General features: G+C 36.1%; 1 protein-coding gene across 2 annotated transcripts in view; it reads right to left on the bottom strand.

The window, feature by feature from the left end:
• The window catches only part of LOC129262011 (N-acetylneuraminate 9-O-acetyltransferase-like), a 55023-nt gene that overhangs the window by 3926 nt on the left and 28254 nt on the right, over positions 1-22843 (bottom strand). For both annotated transcript variants that reach the window (XM_064101824.1, XM_064101829.1), the window contains 10 exons: positions 22073-22351; positions 21124-21232; positions 19854-19943; positions 18926-19045; positions 15058-15214; positions 13693-13772; positions 11941-12045; positions 10816-10956; positions 9228-9305; positions 1149-1241 (listed from right to left, as the gene is read on the bottom strand). In XM_064101824.1, the coding sequence (XP_063957894.1) occupies positions 1149-1241; positions 9228-9305; positions 10816-10956; positions 11941-12045; positions 13693-13772; positions 15058-15214; positions 18926-19045; positions 19854-19943; positions 21124-21232; positions 22073-22351 (1252 nt within the window). The remainder of the gene's footprint in view (positions 1-1148; positions 1242-9227; positions 9306-10815; positions 10957-11940; positions 12046-13692; positions 13773-15057; positions 15215-18925; positions 19046-19853; positions 19944-21123; positions 21233-22072; positions 22352-22843) is intronic.

Below are 22843 nucleotides of genomic sequence, written 5' to 3'. Positions count from 1 at the left end.
AAAAACGTAAAAATGACCATATTATTGTGATTTCTCGCATGGTCAGCCCCCCCCCCACTTTGGAAACCATTCCGCGGCCCCTGGTTATGAATGATAGGAGTGTACAATAAGCTGATAAATTTAGCCTGTGATGTTAAATAAAGATGTCTTTTATATGCTTTAACGCCTATACGGCGGCTCAGCTACAGCCGGGGTAATAATATGATATCAAGTATCAAGCGCAGTCGAGTATGTGCAATTATAGTAGCTGCGCTATACAAATGGAACATATTATCATCATCATCATATCATTATTATCATTTATCATTATCATCATTATTATTACTATTATTATTATTATTATCATTATTATTATCATCATTATTATTATCATTATTATTAAATGCTTGAGTAATAGCAGCCAAAAGATGACGTGCACTACTGCGTGTTAATCAATAGGATCGTGCGTTGCATGTCACATATGCGTCAGCATTTAAGCGCGACACTAAATCATACTGAAATCTTTGTGACCCCCCCAGAACTTCAATAAAACCCAGTTCAGAATACCGGCCAAGTAATAATAATAGCCAATTTTAATATAGCGCTTTTCCCTGAATGGCTCAAAGCGCGTTACAGCATATTATTACCCCGGTCATTGGATTCATTTCAATCCCGCACGAAAAGTGCACAATTTCCACTCCCTGGGGAGCATTCCTTGCATTCATCACAGCCTCATTATGGCACTGGCAAATTCAAACATACACCATCTTTCGCATCCTACCGGGTACCCATTTAGCACCTGGGTCGAGAGTGGCAAAGTGTGGATTAACGCCTTGCCAAAGGACGCTAGACCGCGGTGGGATTCGAACACACGACCCTCTGTTTACAAGGCGGGAGTCAGAACCACTACACCACGGCTCTTCCAGTAGATGTAGCAAAGCAAAATTTTAATAAAGATGTCTTTTATATCAAGTCTAATTGTGTCTACGCAATAAAATATCTCTCCATCAAAACAGTTGTACATCACAATGTTTGTACACTAAAATATCTGTACACTGTAATATATGTATGTACACTATCTGTACACAAAAATATCTGAATACTAATATGTCTGTTCACTGAAATATCTATACACTGAAAGGTTAGAGAGTATGAAAGAGTTTACATACCTCAAGAGAGATTTCACCAAACCATGCAGCAAACACACTATATTTTCTCCGCAAGTAACCACTGGTGTTGCGCAGTATTACAAAGGCCGTAACCTGCAAATGACAATTCACATTTAAAAAAACAACATGCATCCTTCATTGGTATGACAAAACAAAAACATTGTGGCAGATACCAGAGCCAAAGGCTTCAAGGAAACCAAAATACAAGGAGAAAATCTATCTTATCAGAGAGAATAAAATGAAAGGAGCAATCTAAAATCGGATATAGAATAAGCAAGTTATGGAAGTTTGAAAACTCTTGTACTCTCTATGGGGACCCTCAAATTGGCAAACATACTTCAAAATGGCTGATTTTGTGGACAACCCTCCATTGAAATTTTCAGATTTTCCTCATTATCTTTCATATTGCATCTTGCCTCCGTCTGAGCACCACATATGTCATGGGAAAATATATTTCACACCACATATGTCAAGGTCAGGAGGAGATAATGTGACATATGTAAAATAAAGGGGGAAATCTGAAAATTTGTGTACAGAACAAATGGAGAGTTGTCCACAAAATTAGCCATTTTGAAGCACGTTTGCAAATTTGAGGATCCCCATAGAAAGTACAACAAGACTTTTTAAACGTCCATAATAGTAGGGGAGAGAGATAGGGTTCCCATGCACCCGAATGATATATATTTTTAACCTACATTTTTGTAATCCGTAAGATGTGTAGTGAATGAATTTTGATGTTCCCAAAACAAAATATTGTCCCATGGGGTTCAAATTCAAGATGGCGTCCAAAATGGCCGCCATATTCATGGGATTTTGTTTTTCGTACATAAATTCCGACACAAACATTCATTTGCCACAAAATTAGTGTCATATGAAAGATAAATAAATTTTCTACAAGTTGATACTATTCATGGGTGATGAAAAGCTAATTCGGCTGAGATTTTGATAAGAAAAGTGCAATTTTGAGAATTTTTTCCAAAAAATTGAAAATTTGCGAAATACATGATTTACCATAAATCTAAAGAAAATGATGGAATCGCCTCAAAAATTTCTAGAAAACTTTCCTAATATACAACTATTAAGCGGACGAAATTCCAAATCGATATCGTTTTTAGTCACAAACTTACAATGTCTCAAACTTGAAAATTCAATTTTCAGAAATTCAGCTTTTTTACTGCATATCGGAGACTTGGATACACTAATGTATATTGTCACATTTTCAACCCAGAAAATGGAGATAGGCCTTAATAAAATGCAAAATTATATATTATTTTGTTGGTAGAATTTACTACAATCCCTTTATTCTTCGATTTAAAGTCGGTTGATATAGTTTTTGAAAGAATTAAGACTTTTGGCCAAAACTTGTATGTTTTTGGTAAAAAAAAATGCACATGCACTGTTATTGATCAGATTTATCATGAATGTTAGTAATAAATTCACAATCTCAACATTCGATATGAAAGAGGATGTATCAATGAGAATATTGGCAGGCTTCATGCCACCATAATTATCTTCATTTGCTTAGATAGTAGGAAAATATGCTGAATGTATTAAGCGATTTTGCGCTAAAGTGATGCCAAAAAGCAACCTCAGTGTGGCAGTCACACCCATGAAAACGATTGCAAAGTGATGAATGGTATGTCATTCAAATAATACAATAGCTTGGATCAGCCTCTCGCATCGATTGTGTTGGTATGACTAACACACCGTAATGTACAGTATGTAATGTGAATGGTAATAGAAATGTGATTCAGAAGGATGTAAAGGCAAAAAAGGTGTTTCTGTTACATTATATATAAATTTATTCAATGAAGTCTCTTGGAAACAGTTATAAGATACACTTGCACTGCAGGTAATAGAGATGAAGTTCTTACACATCAATACACAACTCAAAGGAATATGTCGAAGCTACCCCCACTTTATCTGTATTTTGAATCTATGGCCTGTATTCCTAAATCAGGTTTATCTTCGAACACAAAATTAGTGTCATATGAAAGATGAATAAATTTTCTACAAGTTGATATTATTCATAGGTGATGAAAAGGTAATTCGGCTGAGATCTTAATAAGAAAAGTGCATTTTGAAATTGTTTCCCCCAAAAATGAAAATTTGCAAAATACTTGATTTACCATATATCTAAGGAAAATAAAGGAATTGTCTTGAAACTTTCTAAAAAACTTTCCTGTATAATAATATACAATTATTAAGAAATTGAGTAGTTTTTTTTACTGCATTTTACAGACTTAAATGTACTATATTGTCATTATCTTGACCACCCTTTTCAACATATTGATTAGTTTTTCTAACCTACACCTTTTCAATCCTGGAGTCGTATACTGAATGAATTTATTTGATCTTCTGAAAACTTGAATATTGTCCCTTGGCCGCCACCTTGACGGCCATCTTGGATTCTAACAAAAAACTCTTAACAGAACTTTTCAATTCGACGTCATAGGAAAACAAATTACAAATGTTTTGAGGGTATTCTGATTATGATAAATTAATTGAGTGGGTTATCTTTATTCTTTACGATTTGAATTAAACAATTCTGATACATTAAAGTGCCAAAAATGACAAAAACCTCTGTTGACCAATGTAAAGAAGGGGAAGGTCTTTTTGGAACATTGAGATGTGTATGGTTGTGTTATTAATCTATTTAATATTTTCAAAAGTAGAAAATGTGGTGACGAATCAGTACCACGGAAAATGCCTCCTGTAAATTGCATTTTACAACTTGCAACAATTAACTTATATCATGTCAAAATGTAAGCTTTATGGTTCTTAGGGAGGACTTTGACAGACAGGCAGTCAATCTTGGAAGTCATTGGCAGGCTCATGCTAGATTTGGGCGATCTTTTTTAACTAAAACTTTGTGCCAATGTGATCTTGGAAGATATATTCCTGATCCAGAAGTTGTAAACTTTGGACTGGAAAAGCAATTTTGCTTGCTGCAAAATTCAAGAGATTTTTATTCTCTTTGAGAAAAAAACCACGGAATTTTCTTGGTTGCCATCCGAGCAACCATGGTGGCAGTTTTGGTTGCCAACGTCACCCCGGCAACCGCTAATTTCGAGCCCTGCTTTGGAGTGGGGATGGTGGATGGAATTTCCCTCATGTGTGATCTGTTCCTTCTCAAGATTCCTCCGCTCGGCTTTGATACTTCGTAAGACCTGGGTTCCTCACAGACTTTGGATGCTTTAGCTGGTATCCAAGTGTGTTATCTTGGATGTATAACTCTCACTGGCTGTCCTACATGCAGAGGTGGTAGATTAGAACTTGCATGTCGATAATGCACTTCCTTCACCTTGTCTTGCCTATTCAACATGTTCAAGAGAAAATCAGTAGTAGTAGAATCTCTCGAGAAATAGTGACTTGATAATGTGGTTCTGATGGGTCTACCAAATAACATTTCTGCTGGTGATCTCAAGTTACTTTCGACTGGAGTTGCTCTCAGTTTCATTATTGCTAGTTGACTGTCTTGGCCAGTCTGAGAACATTTTGTCAAATGATTCTTGACTGTACGAACCATCCTCTGAGCTAATCCGTTTGATCTTGGATAGTGTGGAGAAGAAGTAATGTGCTTGATATTCCACTTCTTTTCTTCTGCTGCCTTGCTTGATGTTTCTGGCATGTTTCACTCTGCTTTATCAACTGGTCGATGTCCTCGTTGATGTTTGACAAGAACTCTGTCTCACGAGCAAGTCGTCTGGTACTTTCGATTCCCATGTGTCCTAGGTGAAGCTGTCCAAGGATATCATTCCTCAGTGACTTCGGTACGATGACTTGACTTCCCGTGAAGAGTACTCCATGTGATAATCCGATGTTATCTCTATACGACCAATACTGCCTAAGGGATTTCAATAACCCTTGGATTGTTTCAGGCCCACTCAGGCCAAATCTGCCATAATGATCTGGGAATTGGATCACTAGCCGTTTCTCTCTGAACTTCTGTCCTCTTGTGTTTTCCGAAGAGTAATAAGTCGATCGCATATGCGAATATTTTTCCTCAGAGCAGATGGATTTAACTCTGACACCTAACGGTACATCGCATGCTTCCTTGGGATTAGGAAGTCGACTCAACGAATCGGAAAGAATCATGTCGTTTCCAGGTCGGTAATTGATTTGACACCTGTTTCCTTGGACTTTGATTATAAGCGATCGCTGTAGATGCGGCGTTGCACTTGTAAGAGTTTTTTTTTCATATAATTTCCAGTGGTCTGTGATTGATTATGACTGTGAATTCTTTCGCGAACAGATATTACAGCAGCGTTTGATACCAAACATTAGGACTAAGATTTCCCTCTATGTTTGAGTAGTTAGAATGTGCAGTGGAAAGACTTTGGATGCAAACGCAACAGGTTACCTTCCTGAAGCAGGCATGCTCCTAGATCTTTCATTGATGTATCTATCTCGACAGTTCTCTCTCTCTCTGGGTCATAGAACTGTAGACATGCACCTGATGATACTGCACATTTCAGGCTGTTCAAGGAATGTTCATGATCATCTTCCCAGATAAACGGTACTTCCTTGTGGAGAAGTTATCGAAGTGGTGCTGACTTTTCCCACAAATTAAGAACATATGCTGCTAGGTATTTGAACAATACTATGCATTTCTGAACATCCTCTTTGTCCTTGGGTAATGTGTTGGCTTCTACCTTGCTAGGATATGGGTAGATATCTGATTTAGTGCACTTGGAGCCAAGGAAGTTGATAGCTTCTTTCTTGATTGTGCACTTGGAGCTGTTGAACACTTCTTGCTTTGTCATCTCCATGAACAAGTACATATTCTTGTTGTGTTCCTCCACGTTGATCTTGATCTTGTCCTTCAATTAGTGTGCTGCACTTGCGTGGTGCGTCTATAGGTGGTTTCAGACCGCCTCGAAGTTCGCCAGTTCCAGGTATTCTCTGATCGGGAAATTTACCCCGATCAGAAAATACCAGGTATTTTGGCGGTGTGAAAGCAAACTACGCGTAATATCCCAGAAAGAAAATACCCGATAAATAGTAGGTACTTGGCGAAATTACGAGAACTTTCGCGGGGATTTTTCCAAGGTCGTGGGTATTTTGGCGGTCTGAAAGCAAATTACGGGAACTTTTAGCCCAGCGTGTCGTTGGGTGCGGCGCCGTGCATGGGTTGCTGCTGGGCTAGTGATTTTGAATTTCGCGCCTTGCTGCTTATCAGACCATACTGCGCATGCTCCTAACTTCAGGAACTTATCCCGAAGGGTATGTTTCAGGGCGGTGTGAATGCAGGAATAATTAATGGGTATTTTTCAGCCTAAAAAAGTTCTCGTAATTTAACGGGGATTCTTGTGATCGAGGCGGTTTGAAACCACCTACTGGTAGGTTTAGCGATGTCCTTGACATGAAGCATCGCTTTTCCTTTGAAACTACCAATAGCATCGAAGTGCTCTGGAAATGCTTGTTTGAGATCCTTATCACTTGTGATATAGGCGTTTGTTTAGGTTTAGGGTTAGGTGTAGGTGTGTCATAATTGTACATTGAGTGAATTGTGATAATTCCAGTACAACCTAACAACCCAAGGATAGCTGAAACCTTGACATCTGGTACATAGAATGTCTGTGTTGACCATTTCGGACTGTAACATTTTATGTCAAGTGTACCTTTTCATTTAATCGGAATCTCACCATAAGCTTCAAGTTTTACTGGTGTTTGTTTCACTAATGATTCCCACTTTGAACTTTATATTTCCTTGGCGTACGTACTATGATAGTCTTAGTACTTGCACGTGAGTCAACTCTTAGGTAGAGCTTATGTTGACCGACTCTGTGGGCATATGTAAATGTTAGCAAATGCTACTGTACCTTCTGAATTTACAACTGTGTGTGGCCCATTGGTGTGTATTGTGTCAAATTATGCAAAGTTGGATAGACTGTCTTTAGACTGATTATACTAATGATCTGTGATAGTATCGTGTGCTGTGTCCATTTCGCTGATTGGTTCTTTCGACATTTTGATTTTGATCGTGATTTCTTTTGTTTTGGTAAACGATCATCAGATATCATGTCAGATCTTCGGTCATCTGAACTAAGTTATGGTTTTCTAATTATGATCACTTTTTGACTGGCGACAGAATTACCCCCAATGACTTTTACTGACGTGGAGAGCCAATTCCATTAATATTGACCCCCAAACGGTTCATAGTTGTCTGAGAATGATAATTGAGGTTTTTTCCTTCATTATGAAAGCAAACGAAACAGAGTTGTAAACATAAGAGATATACAATAAACAGAATTTTGGCTCTTCATAAATTTAGAAAAGAGTTAGAACGTGTTGGAAAATAAACCTGATTTTGGAATACAGGCCATAAATTCAAAATACAGATAAGGTGGAGGTAGCTTTGACATGTTCCTTTCAGTTGTGTATTGATGTGTCAGAACTTCATCTTTATTACCTGCAGAGCTAGTGTATCTTATAACTGTTTTCAAAAGACTTAATTAAATAAATTCTTTATGATGTAACAGAAACACTTTTTTTGCCTTTACATCCATCTGAATCAGATACATTTCTATTACGATGCACATTACATACTGTACTTTAAGGTGTGTTAGTCATACCAACACAATCGATGCGAGGGGCTGATCCAAGCTATTGTATTATTTGAATGGGATACCATTCATCACTTTGCAATAGTTTTCATGGGTGTGACTGCCACACCGAGGTTGCTTTTTGGCCTCACTTTAGCGCAAAATCGCTTAATACATTCAGCATATTTTCCTTCTTTCTAAAGCAAATGAAGATACTTATGGTGGCATGAAGCCTGCCAATATTCTCGTTGATACATCCTCTTTCATATCGAATGTTGAGATTGTGCATTTATTACTGATATCATAATAAATCTGATTAATAACAGTGCATGTGCATTTTTTTTAACCAAAAACATACAAATTTTGGCCAAAAGTCTTAATTCTTTCAAAAACTAAATCAACCGACTTTATATTGTAGAATAAAGGGATTGTAGTAAATTCTAACAACAAAATAATAGATAATTTCGCATTTTGTTAAGGCCTATCTCCATTTTCTGGGTTGAAAATGTGACAATATACATGTACATTAGTGTATCCAAGTCTCCGATATGCAGTAAAAGAGCTAAATTTCTGAAAATTGAATTTTCAAGTTTGAGACATTATAAGTTTGTGACTAAAAGCGATATCGATTTGGAATTTCGTCCACTTAATAGTTGTATATTAGGAAAGTTTTCTAGAAATTTTTGAGGCGATTCCTTTATTTTCTTTAGCTTTATGGTAAATCATGTATTTTGCAAATTTTCAATTTTTTGGAAAAAATTCTCAAAATTGCACTTTTCTTATCAAAATCTCAGCCGAATTAGCTTTTCATCACCCATGAATAGTATCAACTTGTAGAAAATGTATTTATCTTTCATATGACACTAATTTTGTGGCAAATGAATGTTTGTGTCGGAATCTATGTACGAAAAATCAAATCCCATGAATATGGCGGCCATTTTGGACGCCATCTTGAATTTGAACCCCATGGGACAATATTTCGTTTTGGGAACATCAAAATTCATTAACTACACATCTTACGGATTACAAAAATGTAGGTTTAAAAAATATATCATTCGGGTGCATGGGAACCCTATCTCCCTACCAGACTATAACTTGCTTATTTCATAACCGATTTTGATGAAATTTGTTTTAAATTGTTCCTTTCATTTTACTCGTTGCAATAAGATTGCTTCTCTTCTAGGGTTTTGGTTTCCTTTAAGTTGAATACTACTTCCATTGCTGGTTTTGGTGATGAGCTAGTTCTTCACCAGAGTGAGGAGACGGGTTTCCTCTACCTCCCTAGCTTCTTTTTTTTCAATATTCTTCCTCATCCTTTCTCCTTTTCTCTTTCTTTCCCTTTTCAAAGAATTTGTTGCCTAAGCACTAGACTTTTTTTTATTTCTTTCATCCCTCCATTGTAAGGGTAAAGACACCTTTCTCTCTTTCTATTTTCTCCCCCTCTCTCTCCATCTTTCTCAACCCCCCCCCCCCTCCACCCCCCTTTTACAAGAAATAAGCATGAAGATTTTATAAATAAAGGATGACTTACCGGTATAAAACTTGTATAACTATGAATATTATTACATTCTGGCTTGCTGTCACACTGGTATAAATGGAAGCTGTATAACTGAAAAGAAGATTAAAGGAGAATGAAACCCTTGAAACTAGCTGAATCCATATCAAAGAGAAAAATCAAAGAAACATATTGTTGAAAGTTTGAGGAAGATTGAATGAATAATAAGAAAGTTATGAGCATTTGAATATTGAGATCACTAATGCCATGTAGATCCTCCCATTGGCAATGCGACCAAGATCTGTGATGTCACATACGTACAACTCCCTCATTGCTTTAGTACTTATTTCACTTATATTCTCACTTTTATAGAATCTATCACAAGGTGAGGTGTTCTCTTTATGAGAGGACAAGTACAGAGGTTTCACAACATTATATCATTGATGAATCGTTTGTCATATGATTAGAATGAGCAAAAAGAGATGTTTTGGGGTACATTTTCAGTGTCCAAAAGGGGAGAGTTGTTCATCTGTGACATCATAGATCTTGGTCGCATTGCCAATGGGAGGATCTCCATAGCATTAGTGATCTCGACATTCAAATGCTCATAACTCTTCTATTGCTAGTCCTATTTTACTCAAACTTTTGTTGATCTTATTCTTTGATTTTTCTGCTTTCATAAAAGCTAACTTGCTCCAAGAGTTTCATTCTCCTTTAAGAAAAAAAAGCTTGTTGATGATGATGATAAGCAGCATGTATGGGGTGCAACTGAGAAAAAACAAAACCAAGAATTATCATGTTATATCATATTAAACCTTATCATAATTATAACCAATCTATTATATATATTTGTAAAACTTAGATTTATCATTGAAAGCATGATGTATGTTGCATACAGAAATAGTGTCACAAATCTCAGCGGTATTTTGTTGAAAGTCCCTAGACATAGACAGACAGTATGAGCAATACACTTCAATTCTGGGGGGGGGGGGGGGAATGTCAAAACTTAGGTGGACATATAATGACATCACAATATCAATGTGATGACTTATTACTTTATTAAAATGTCAATCGTAACTTATTTTGTTAATTTTGTAATAGAGGATTAACTTGTATTTTTGTTTAGCTAGATGACAAAAACAGAGTCAAGTGCTCTTGCAAAAAAAAAAAAAAACGTCGTAGCTTTGTTGATGTGCTTGTTCTTTGTCTAAAAGCCAAAAGCCAGGTAATCATAGAATCTATTTATGAGATTGAATTGTGAAGGAAATCATCCCAAAGCGATTGCAAAATGGTACTATAACGCACCTTGGAATCTATGTATATAATAAAGTTGTGGAATCACCAAAGCAATCAGTAACGATCACACAGAATTATATGTATGGGACTACATAGAAATAATCTCTACATTTCAGCTCTTTTGAAGTCACATTTTGAATGCCTGTGTATCTGAAGAGTTATCTCGTGTTTTGGTCACTTTACTTAAATATGTATTTTTTAAATCTCACGAAAAGAGGTTGAAAACTCAGGATTTTGCCTTTTTACCTCATGTTTTCAGGAATCTGTTTGTCCCTGTATACAATCTATAGTAATCTAAATTAAGTCACACACAGGATCAATTACTTACTAGAAAGACTGCTGCCGCTATGATGTAAATAATTATGGTTTTGGTTGGAGAGAAGAGGTCCCCACCATAGCTATCATCCACCAATTTAGAAGCTTTTGAAGTCAGGAGGATGTAACCAAAGAACATACCATATGGAATAGTCTACAATCAGATAAATGAAAGAATAAGGGGCAATGATCATTATGATAATCTCTGTTATTGATATTATAAGTAACACAATAATTAGTTTTAATATATACATCAAGCACTCTCCTCCTTTTCCTTCTCATTCTCCTTCTTCTCCTTCCTCCTCCTCCTTCTTCTCCTTCCTCTTCCTCTTCTTCTTCTTCTTCTTCTTCTTCTTCTTCTTCTTCTTCTTCTTCTTCTTCTTCTTCTTCTTCTTCTTCTTCTTCTTCTTCTTCTTCTTCTTCTTCTTCTTCTTCTTCTTCTTCTTCTTCTTCTTCTTCTTCTTCTTCTTCTTCTTCTTCTTCTTCTTCTTCTTCTTCTTCTTCTTCTTCTTCTTCTTCTTCTTCTTCTTCTTCTTCTTCTTCTTCTTCTTCTTCTTCTTCTTCTTCTTCTTCTTCTTCTTCTTCTTCTTCTTCTTCTTCTTCTTCTTCTTCTTCTTCTTCTTCTTCTTCTTCTTCTTCTTCTTCTTCTTCTTCTTCTTCTTCTTCTTCGTCTTCGTCTTCGTCTTCGTCTTCGTCTTCGTCTTCGTCTTCTTCTTCTTCTTCTTCTTCTTCTTCTTCTTCTTCTTCTTCTTCTTCGTCTTCTTCTTCTTCTTCTTCTTCTTCGTCTTCGTCTTCGTCTTCTTCTTCTTCTACTTCTACTTCTACTTCTACTTCTACTTCTACTTCTACTTCTACTTCTACTTCTCCTTCCTCCTTCTTCTTCTCCTTCCTCCTCTTCTTCTTCTTCATCATCATCATTATAATTTGTGATATATGATAACAATAGTGCACTTCTTAGTAAATGCATATCAACATAAGGTCTCTATGCCTTATAAATTATGAAAAGAAAAAACTTTCAAAAAATCACCAGTAACCATCATTCCATTGATAAGATCTACCATATGGTTCAAGAGAATAGTACACAGAGAATTACAAGGAATGACAGTCAAAAGGATAATATTAAGAAGAATAGACTTACATATTTATCAAGATTCCATCTAAACCACCATTCATAAATAGATGTGCCTGGCCAGAAGAAGAGTTGATTCAGAGGCCACCATTCAAACATGAGATTAAACGTTACCTAATCAGAAAATGAGTGGAAAAAATGTCCAAAGGAGCAACAATAATACACATGCATATGAATATGTATATATATATATATATAAAATTCAAAGGCAAATCTTCCTAAAACCCAGTGGGACCCGGTGGGTGTTAAATAAAGATGTTCATAAGTTAAGAGCGACTTTAAGAATGACTGGTGATCCTCTCTTATGTGAAATTTCTTACGCGCTAAACCATTGCCAATGAATATACCATTTACCAATAGAAAGGATCACTAGTTGTTCTTAAAGTCGCTCTTCAATTACTAACGGCTTTATGAAACACCCACCTGGGTGGAGAGTGGCAAATGTAGATAAACACCTTGCCAAAGGATGCGAGTGTTGCGGTGGGATTTGAACACCGGACCTTGTGGTTCAAAATCCGGAGACTTATCCACTGAGCCACAACACTTCTACAGAAAATAGAATATATAATTGTGTATGATATACCACAATGAAGGATCACAAGTCGCTTGTGAAGTCATTCGTAACTTACAAACAGCTTTCACCTGGTGGTGTAAATTGGCTTTCTATAGTCAATTTTCTGAATGGTGTGAGTATAAGCCAGTTAGTAGTTCAACTCTGCGCATGATCAGAAGATTCTGCGCATGATCAGAGGAAGGTCATTTGTACTAAAGTGACATGGTGGTTTAAAATCTAATGAGATAAGCACCATCTTTGATGTGTTGATTATTCATATATTCTTTTGAATTGTGTTTTTCATTCACATCCACAAACAAGTGGAATGCCTCTGGCCGTCTCACCTGCATCACGCGATTCAATATAGCAGCAGTGCTGATTTTGAAAACTACTATAACTCGCACAAGATGTTCAGTGATACTTGGTTACTCTTATTTCCACGTTTTATGAACTAGACCAATACACTTATAGAGATATGATGGCAATTCAACTAAATGACCTTTGACCTTGGTCATGTGACATGAAACTCAGGCAGGATGTTCAGTAATACTTGATTAACCTTATGGCCAAGTTTCATGAACTAGGTCCATATACTTTCTAAGTTATGCTGTCATTTCAAAAACTTAACCTCAGGTTAAGATTTGGTGTTGACGCCGCCGCCGCCGCCGTCGGAAAAGCGGCGCCTATAGTCTCACTCTGCTATGCAGGTGAGACAAAAACAATGCATCCACGAATGACTAGTATATTTCACAGTTTGCCAAGTACATTGTACAACATCCTCTAATATGCATTCAAAGTAGAAATGCAACAAATACCTTCATAGTGTTCATTGATGTGCTATTCTAGTCACCTGGTCTATTCAATTTCTTCATCCCGCTATGTAAGGCATGCATACGTAATATCTTGCTTTGAAATCTTAATAAAAGAAATGAAAGGTCATTTGACCAAAATTGTCCATGAAGTAACTACGAACTGGTCTATAACCATCAGAGAATACTTTTCCTTTGTTTAAATTTGATTAGCATAATTTCTGGATGGATGAAGAAAGCCTTAATATTTTCTGTACATTTCACTAAAGATTAATACACAAAAGAAATCTAAATTGCGATGGGATACCAGGAAATTTTTCCCTGACCATTTATGAGAATGGCTTGCCATACTTATTCTAGTAATTTCAGTCTTACTGACTCACGCTTATGGTATCTCACCTGTGAAAATGATAGGCATGTGATGATGATGAATAGCACCAAAAGTTTAGCAGCCATGTACAGATAATGCCTTTTGTTTTCTGCAAGAGATATATATAAAAAAGAACTATTTGCTGCTTGATGCATGTTAAGAATAATGAGGGTAAGGAGAAGGAAGAGGTATAGGAAGAAGAAGAAGAAGAAAATGAAGGAAAAAGAGAAGTAGAAGAAGAAGGTGAAGAAGAGGAAGGAAAAAGAGAAGAAGAAAAAGAGGAGAAGGAGGAGGAGAAGAAGAAAAAGAAGAAGAGGAAGTAGAAGAAGAAGAAAAATTAAGAAGAAAGAGAAGAAGAAGAAGGAGAGGAAAGAGAAGAAGACGACAATGATGACGACAAACAAAAAGAAGATGACAAAGAAGAAGAAGAAAGTGATGACAATGAAGAAGATAACAAAGAGGAAGAAGAAGAAGAATGTGAAAGGCTGTTTAGAAATGGCGGTCATCCTACAGAATGTTGAGTGTGACTTCCTGCTTAAACACCAAAGTGCACTTATTTAACACATACTATCTTGATGTTTACATGCTGTTTGGCATTCATTATAAAAATCTTTATGACCCCCCCCCCCCCTTCCCTGCTCTGCTTTCTTTAGCGGAGATTCAGATCTAATTCAAATCATTTATCAATACCAAACATAGGGTTAAGATGTAAAGATGTATGGAAATGTTCCGCCTCTTTACAAGGTTATTTAATGTTTTATTCATACTATTGTATACCTCCACAAGGAAAAACAAGGTGGTTCATGAACCACAAGTCTCGACTGATTTCGCGATAATACAACATGCAAAATGACCTTTTGACTCCAAGATGGCTTTGATGTAAGCTTTGAAGGTATATATGTGAAAATACCTAATGATCACTTGTTTGAAGTTTAAATAAAATTTAAATAAAAATAAGAAAATGAGGACATGTTTAATCATTTGACCTTTTGACCCCTAGACGAACTTTGACCTCATCATCTTCATCACCACAAACATGGTATTACCCAAGGATCATTTGTACCAAGTATGAACACAATTGATGCAGAAATAAAGAAATGAGAGCAAGTTAAACAACAACTTTATCATTATTTTAACAAGAAAAATGATGCTCATGGTCTCTCATGATTTGACCTTTTGACCCCTAGATGACCTCATCATCTTCATAGCCAAAAATGTGGTGTTACCCAAGGATCATTTATACTAAGTATGAACACAATTGATGCAGAAATACAGAAATAAGAGCAAGTTAAAAAAACAAAAAAACAGACTAACAGACCAGCAGGAAAAGTGATTACTAGGTCTCTGCTGAACTTCGTTCAGACAAGACAAAAATGGTGATGAGAACTGTTTACCTTCTGCAGTTTGTCTTGTAACTCTTGGAAAGATGGCCATGGTTGCATAGATGACAAGAAACCAGAAGCTGACCAGTGGGACAAAGTAATAGAGCTGATACTGTCTATTCATCACAAGACACAGGAAGAATACCATCAGATTCATACGGAATATTACCTGCAATTGGATGAGATGGAGAAGAACAAAATACAGAAACATAAACATTAACAATCGACATTGTTAATAATCTAAAACAAAATAAAAGTCCAGGGTACGATGGTATAACAAATTGTCTATTAAAAGAGATCATACCACATATTATTGCACCCCTGACACATATCCTGAATCTATCCATTACAAATGGTATCGTTCCACAGAAAATGAAAATTGCCAAAGTCATACCAATGCTAAAGAAAGGTGCCTCTGATCATCTTGGTAATTATCGCCCTATTTCTCTTTTGACCTCCCTCTCAAAAATTCTCGAAAAACGAGTATATTCACATACAGTGAAATTTTTAATATATCATAATATCTTATCTAAAAATCAATTTGGCTTCAGACAGAAACACTCCACAACTCATGCATTACTTGTTTTCTTAGATAAGATAGCCCATGCCATAGATAACATGTCTCACACTGTTGGAATTTTCCTTGACTTCTCCAAGGCCTTTGATACTATCAATCATAATATCTTACTGCATAAATTATCCCATTATGGGATTCGAGGAAAGGCCTTGGAGTGGTTTGGAAATTATCTTTCCGACAGAAAACAATTCCTTAGTATTAATGGACAGGACTCTTACCCGAGAATAGTATCATGTGGTGTTCCACAAGGTTCCTTGTTAGGCCCCCTATTGTTTATATTGTATATTAATGATTTTCAACATTCATCTGATAATTTGTCGTTTATTCTTTTTGCAGACGATTCTAATATATTTTTCTCCCACCGTAACCCCACCAGCCTCCTCGAAATCCTGAACGAGGAATTGAAAATGGTCCAAGCCTGGATTAATGCAAATAAGCTATCTTTAAATGTTAACAAAACTCATTATATGTTGTTCAGTAATACTATCAAATCTTTACCCGGTGATATATTGATTGCTAACACAAATTTAACTAAAGTCGATTCCACAAAATTTCTTGGAATTTATATCGATAGCAAACTATCATGGGAATCACATATTAATTATCTTTGTACATTAACGGCTAGAAACACAGGCATTTTAAACAAACTTAAACATGATCTTCCCCAAAATTTTTTATTATCTTTCTACAATACTTGATTTTGCCCTATCTCAATTACAGTATTCTTGCTTGGGGTGATAGCAGTAAAACTCAACTACATAGGTTGTTTGTCATTCAAAAACGTGCGGTTAGAAACATAAATAATGCTGGTTTCCTTTCCCATACAAGTTGTTACCTTCATGGAAATCAACTTCTCAAAATCTCAGACTTATATAGATATAATTTAGGAATTTTTATGTTCCAGCTATCCACAAATGAATTACCAGCCATTGTCACCTTATTATTTGTTAAAAGAAATGTAATTCATTCATACGCAACTCGACAAAGTACATTTTATCATTTACCACTGACTCGAACAACCTTTGCTCAGAAAACAATTACTTTTTCAGGACCGAAGTACTGGAACGGACTATCCAAAGACATTTCAGACTCCAATTCATTGTTTATATTCAAACGTAAACTTAAACATACTTTTCTGAATGATTATGCAGTTCAGGCAGCAGTAGATATCTAAACCTTTCAGCAGCTCCATTTTACCACCATACCTCCCTTTAAAACATTACTTTCCTTCCAGGGCATGTTACAGATGTGATTAAACCAACTGGTTCACTATACCTGTATAAACTTTTGTTTTTCTTTTACTTTGTTATTTTTTCATAACTATATAGCCTTACATCTTATCTCCTTCTTCCATTGGGGCCTATAACTCACAAGCTCTGCTTTCAACTTAGGCCCCTCCATTTTTCACTGATTTAAATTCTTATTGTGTATAATTTCTGTCTCAAGAACCATTTATTTCAACTAAAGATAATTATGTTATACTCATGTCAAGCATGTAAACGTCTGTATATGAATTAGGGAAATAAACTAAACTGAAAACTAAACTGAATTCACGGATAAGGTTTAATAATAATAATCAATAATTGTACGTTTATATTGCGCAATTTCTATATGTATCTTTTTTAGCCTGCTGCCTACAGGTGCTTTGGCATTCGAGGAATTTCTTCCTACCGGGTCCCCATTCACCTCACCTGGGTTGAGTGAAGCACAATGTGGGTAAATTTCTTGCTGAAGGAAACTATGCCATGGCTGGGAATCAAACTCAAGTGCCTCGGATTGAACAACGAGTCACATAACCACAAGACCACGACTCCTGGGTTGTGGTTCATAAAAGACTTACAATGCACAATTTGTATATTAAATTTACTACCAGCCAACAAGACTGAAGGATTTCAGTAGTTTTTAACTGTTATTGCAAATTTGTTATTATAATATGTTTTATGAGAAGGGGCCTGCCCCATGAGGGTACAACACCATTTTCTGGGGGGTTTTTAGTTCACAACAAGTGGAATGCCTCTGGCCGTCTCACCTGCATCACGCGATTCAATATAGCAGCAGTGCTGATTTTGAAAACTACTATAACTCGCACAAGATGTTCAGTGATACTTGGTTACTCTTATTTCCACGTTTTATGAACTAGACCAATACACTTATAGAGATATGATGGCAATTCAACAAATACCCCCAACGTGGCCAAAGTTCTTTGACCTTACATGACCTTTGACCTTGATCATGTGACCTGAAACTCGCACAGGATGTTCAGTGATACTTGATTACTATTATGTCCAAGTTTTATGAACTAGACCAACACACTTTCAAATTTATGGCTGTAATTCAACAAATACCCCAATTTGGCCAAAGTTCATTGACCCTAAATGACCTTGATCACCTTGATCATGTGACCTGAAACTTGCACAGGATGTTCAGTAATACTTGATTACTATTATGTCCAAGTTTCATGAATCAGATCCATAAACTTTCAAAGTTATGATGGTAATTCAACAGATACCCCCAATTCGGCCAAAGTTCATTGACCCTAAATGACCTTTGACCTTGGTCATGTGATGTGAAACTCATGCAGGATGTTCAGTGATACTTGATTAACCTTATGTATAAGTTTCATGAACTAGGTCCATATATTTTCTAAGTTATGATGACATTTCAAAAACTTAACCTTAGGTTAAGATTTTGATGTTGATTCCCCCAACATGGTCTAAGTTCATTGACCCTAAATGACCTTTGACCTTGGTCATGTGACATGAAACTCAGGCAGGATGTTCAGTAATACTTGATTAACCTTATGGCCAAGTTTCATGAACTAGGTCCATATACTTTCTAAGTTATGCTGTCATTTCAAAAACTTAACCTCAGGTTAAGATTTGGTGTTGACGCCGCCGCCGCCGCCGCCGTCGGAAAAGCGGCGCCTATAGTCTCACTCTGCTATGCAGGTGAGACAAAAATAAGAACAAAAGGTGCATATTGTCCCAAGTGTGCACTGATAGCCACCATACAACTGGATCATATTAAGTGTGCATGCAGGTTTAAAAAGGCCTATGTTGGAATTTAAACTTCTTTCTCAAGGTAATACAGCCGATAGTGAATGTTATGAAACATAGAAAGAACACCACAATAAATATCAATGACACCCCCCTTGCTGTATGATCTATGAAAACAGGCAAAAATTTATATTTCATTTTCTGGCGTTACTTTTCACAACCTAGTTGGAGCTAGGGGAAGCAATCCATATTTCAACACCAACACCAAGGCCAACACCGGACTTGAAATCACCCATCGGCTACTTACGTTACAGACTCTTGCAAGACCAAACTTGCTTTTGTCCCAGGATGCGCAGAATTGACCATACGCCGTCATGAAGAGGTACGACGCAACAATCAAACGAAGATGCATATAAATAGGAACTACCTGATAGATATATAAACGCAAAATACATTAACATTGATGGAGGACACTCCTTCGAGGACAGTATCTTACTTGATTGCAGAATACAAGAATACATAACAAGCAGCAATATTTGTAATTAAAGATTCTGTACGTTGAAACTAATTCACACGGGGTCGCCTCTTTTACAAGCATTGCTTTTTAGGCAAGCCTCCTCGTTTTGTTACTTCATTTTTATTTAAATAGTGAAGTCATATTCATTCTTGTTCAATTGATATACTGTATAGTAACATTAGTCCCTGATTTAAATATTGAATATTATGTTTATTATTATACTTTTATGTTTGATTGAAAATTCTGTAAATATTTGACTCTGTAATGTTTGTATTTAGTTGACGGAAAATAAATAAATCTAAATCTAATCTAATCTAATCAGATACTGTTCGATGGTGCATACATAATCATACTAAGAAGTTGTATAATTTCTTTAAATAACTGTGATAATATTAATTTCTTGACACTACATCCAAAATACTCAAGCATCAAAATTTCAGCATGCATTCCAAAGGACTTCAGAAAGAGGTCAAAGTTTATCAGAGCTACTGCCTATAAATTTCTAGTAGATTGCATTTTGCTTGTAATTTACAACTTGTGAAACCTACCAGCATTAAAGACAAAGATTTTGTTAATTTCAGAATGTTTAAGTGGATATCACTTCAGATATTTCCTGTGCAAAATCGATTCAAACGGCAAAAAAAGTGGCAGGATCAACTAATAATACGGGGTTTCATGTAAAGATATACAAATTTCAGTAGTCAGTGGGTTAACCTACCTTACTAGCACCTAGATAGTGATAGCTCAAGATACATAACTGCATCCATCCTTTCCATTCTTTAGTCTGGTCAAGATTTAAGATGGTTGGCTGAAAATAAAAGATTAACCAATTGAACCCTGAATTATTTTGGATGGTCGTGACCCTCACCCTAAATCATTTGCAGATATCAAGCTTATCGGCAAAATGAAGATATAAATGACATTTGAAATAAATAATCTATTATTCTCATGATTCCAGCCTGGCCATGCCAGCGGCACATTACTCCGCTGGTACCTGGCCTGGCCCAGCTGATGTTCTGTAGCTTCCCGTACTAACAATAATCTCAAATTTTGTCTCAAAATCACTGCTTTGACTGAAGTACAATTCACCAATAGCTTACGCATAGTCAGTATACGACTCGCCGTGTATTATCGCAAGAGCCTCCTTGGTAGGGTAGTATACTTTGGCAATTTTTTATGCTAAAACCTTACAAATGAAAACCATTCATTGATGAAATTATAAACTGAAGTTATATCGAATGAATATCTCCAAGATGACAACATTTTTCAAAGGTCACCCGACATCTAAAACCCTTGCTTTTCGAGTCATGCAGGGGTGTCAGTGATCACAAATAAAAAGATCTGAAAAAAGCTGAAGAGTGCTGAAAAAGTCTGAAATAGAAAGAGCTCCCATACATTTTGTACAGAGGGAAGCCAAAATAAGCTGAAATTAAGCTGAAAATAAAACCCCAAAAATCTGAAATCAGCTAAAAATCTGAACTCTCACACCCCTGGTCATGTGACTTAAAGCCAGGATTCCGGCTTTTTACCATTACCATTAACGGCTTTTCGTTCATGATGAACTTGCAATGAAATATCGGAATAAAGAATTAATCTCACTACTAAGGAAATAAATGTGGACAACATACACATCGGACCGTTCAATTGATTACATACGTATTATATAATAGCATTACTGTACTCCCACATCTAGACTTTTATGGTGTTGACCGAGTGTGTCAAGAAAGAAGTGAATATTTTTAATTTTCTTTTCTTGATAGTTTCCAACTAAATCAAAACAATTTCAAGTAAAAAAAGGGAAATAGATCACAATTTCATGGTTGCAAATAAGTAAAATGTCAAAATTTCAACAACTGTCGGTGAAGGTTTTTTTTTTAAACCCTTGCCGGTTAACCCTTAATGTGCTTTTATAAGTAATGCTTAAATGTTTCCGAAGCCAATATGTGAAACTTTAAGATGTTTATATATATATATATATATATACATACCTTCTTCGTATTATCATGGAAAAAGAGTGATATGGCAAAAGCTAAGAAGAGCGAAAAGAAGAAGTAAAAGCTTGAGTAATACTTCTGCTTCTTGGGAAACAAGTCCGTCCTAAAACAAAAGAAAAAAACATCACTTTAAATCATGAAATATAATGTTGATACTGAATTGTATTGAAGTGGTGGACAATATATTGCACATTAAGCTATACATGATATGTAGGATCTCCATTTACAAGAAGATGTAGTTAATTCAATTTCAGAAATGGAAATCCAACTGGTCATAAATCTAATTATTCATCTATGAGGTATGTGCACTATTCCCTTATAAAGAATGTCTGTGGAAAAAAAATTTTGCTGTGGAAGCGTGGTGGTGCAGTGGTTACGACTCTCGCCTTGCAATCAGAGGGTCGTGTGTTCGAATCCCACCACGGCCTAGCGTCCTTTGGCAAGGCGTCAATCCACACTTGGCCACTCTCCACCCAGGTGTTAAATGGGTACCCGGTAGGATGCGAAATCCTTTGTAGTATGCCTAGCAATTGAGTCTTGGAACTCTTGTTGGAATGCTCCCCAGGGAGTGGAGAAAGTGCATTCTTTGTGTGCGGTCATGTCAGGATCCGATGACCGGGATAATAATAATTGCAATGTAAAGCGCTTAGAAATAAATAAAGTGTAATAAGCACTATATAAATGTAACTATTATCCTACATGTAAACCAAACAACAAAAATAATGTGTTTTATCACAAACACTAATATTCATGGTAAGAAAAATATAACATTCACTGATACTAATAACAAACATTCTCTGCCATGAATGATAAAATAGTTATTGTCATAATTTTATTTTGTTTCTTCAAAATCCCAATTTAAGTCAAAATAATTGTGATTCAACACAAAGGTATACAGCTTTATTGTACTACGGATGACAATGCAATATGGAAATAGACTTACCTATCACACAAGTAGACATACAGCATGACCAAACCATATCTAGCCAGGCAGCTGGTGCAATCATAAGCAGTATCAATCCAATGTGGTTTCTCCTTGGTGTTCGAAGGAGCAGGAGAAATCTGATTGGCTGTTACATTATTGGTTGCGACGTGATTGGCTGTTGCATCATTAGAACTGATGTGATTGGCCGCTTCGGTATCAACATGATTGTGAGTAGGGGATTTAGTCAGCCCCTGTCGGCGATTGGACTGGATTTTGAAGAATACGGCAAGAAAGAAGCTGGGGTAGAAGAGAAATATATTGAAAATATTTGATATTTTGATATTGCAAGCTGTGTCACAAAGAACTATGGGTGCCTTAAATTGACATTTATCCCTAAAATGGCCGGGGGGGGGGGGGGGTGGGGGGTGGGGTGAGTCAACCACAGGATTTTTAAATTTAAGAACTATGGACACCAGACACTTTCCCGAAATTCATGTTTATCATACAAAATAGACATGTCCAAATTTACTTTCTTCTTACAAGGAATAATAAACAATGGACTTTCATCTTTCACACTTAAATTTTTTTCTGTATTTTTCCTCTCTCGTAGGATCACAAGAGGATACACAGGGAGACATATTATGTCCATGTACTAAAGGAACACTCACCCTGATGTAAAATTGCTTATAGTAAAAGCAGAGAAACTAAATAAATATACAAATTACTTTTCAGTATTTCATTTGTCTGGTTTTATTTCATCAATTGAAATCACAGTATTTTCCGCCTGGA

The sequence above is a fragment of the Lytechinus pictus genome, chromosome 1, assembly GCF_037042905.1.
Source record: "Lytechinus pictus isolate F3 Inbred chromosome 1, Lp3.0, whole genome shotgun sequence".
NCBI classification, from domain to species: Eukaryota; Metazoa; Echinodermata; class Echinoidea; order Temnopleuroida; family Toxopneustidae; genus Lytechinus; species Lytechinus pictus.
Note: the sequence above shows the minus strand (reverse complement) of the source record. Positions and strands in the feature narration are given on the sequence as shown.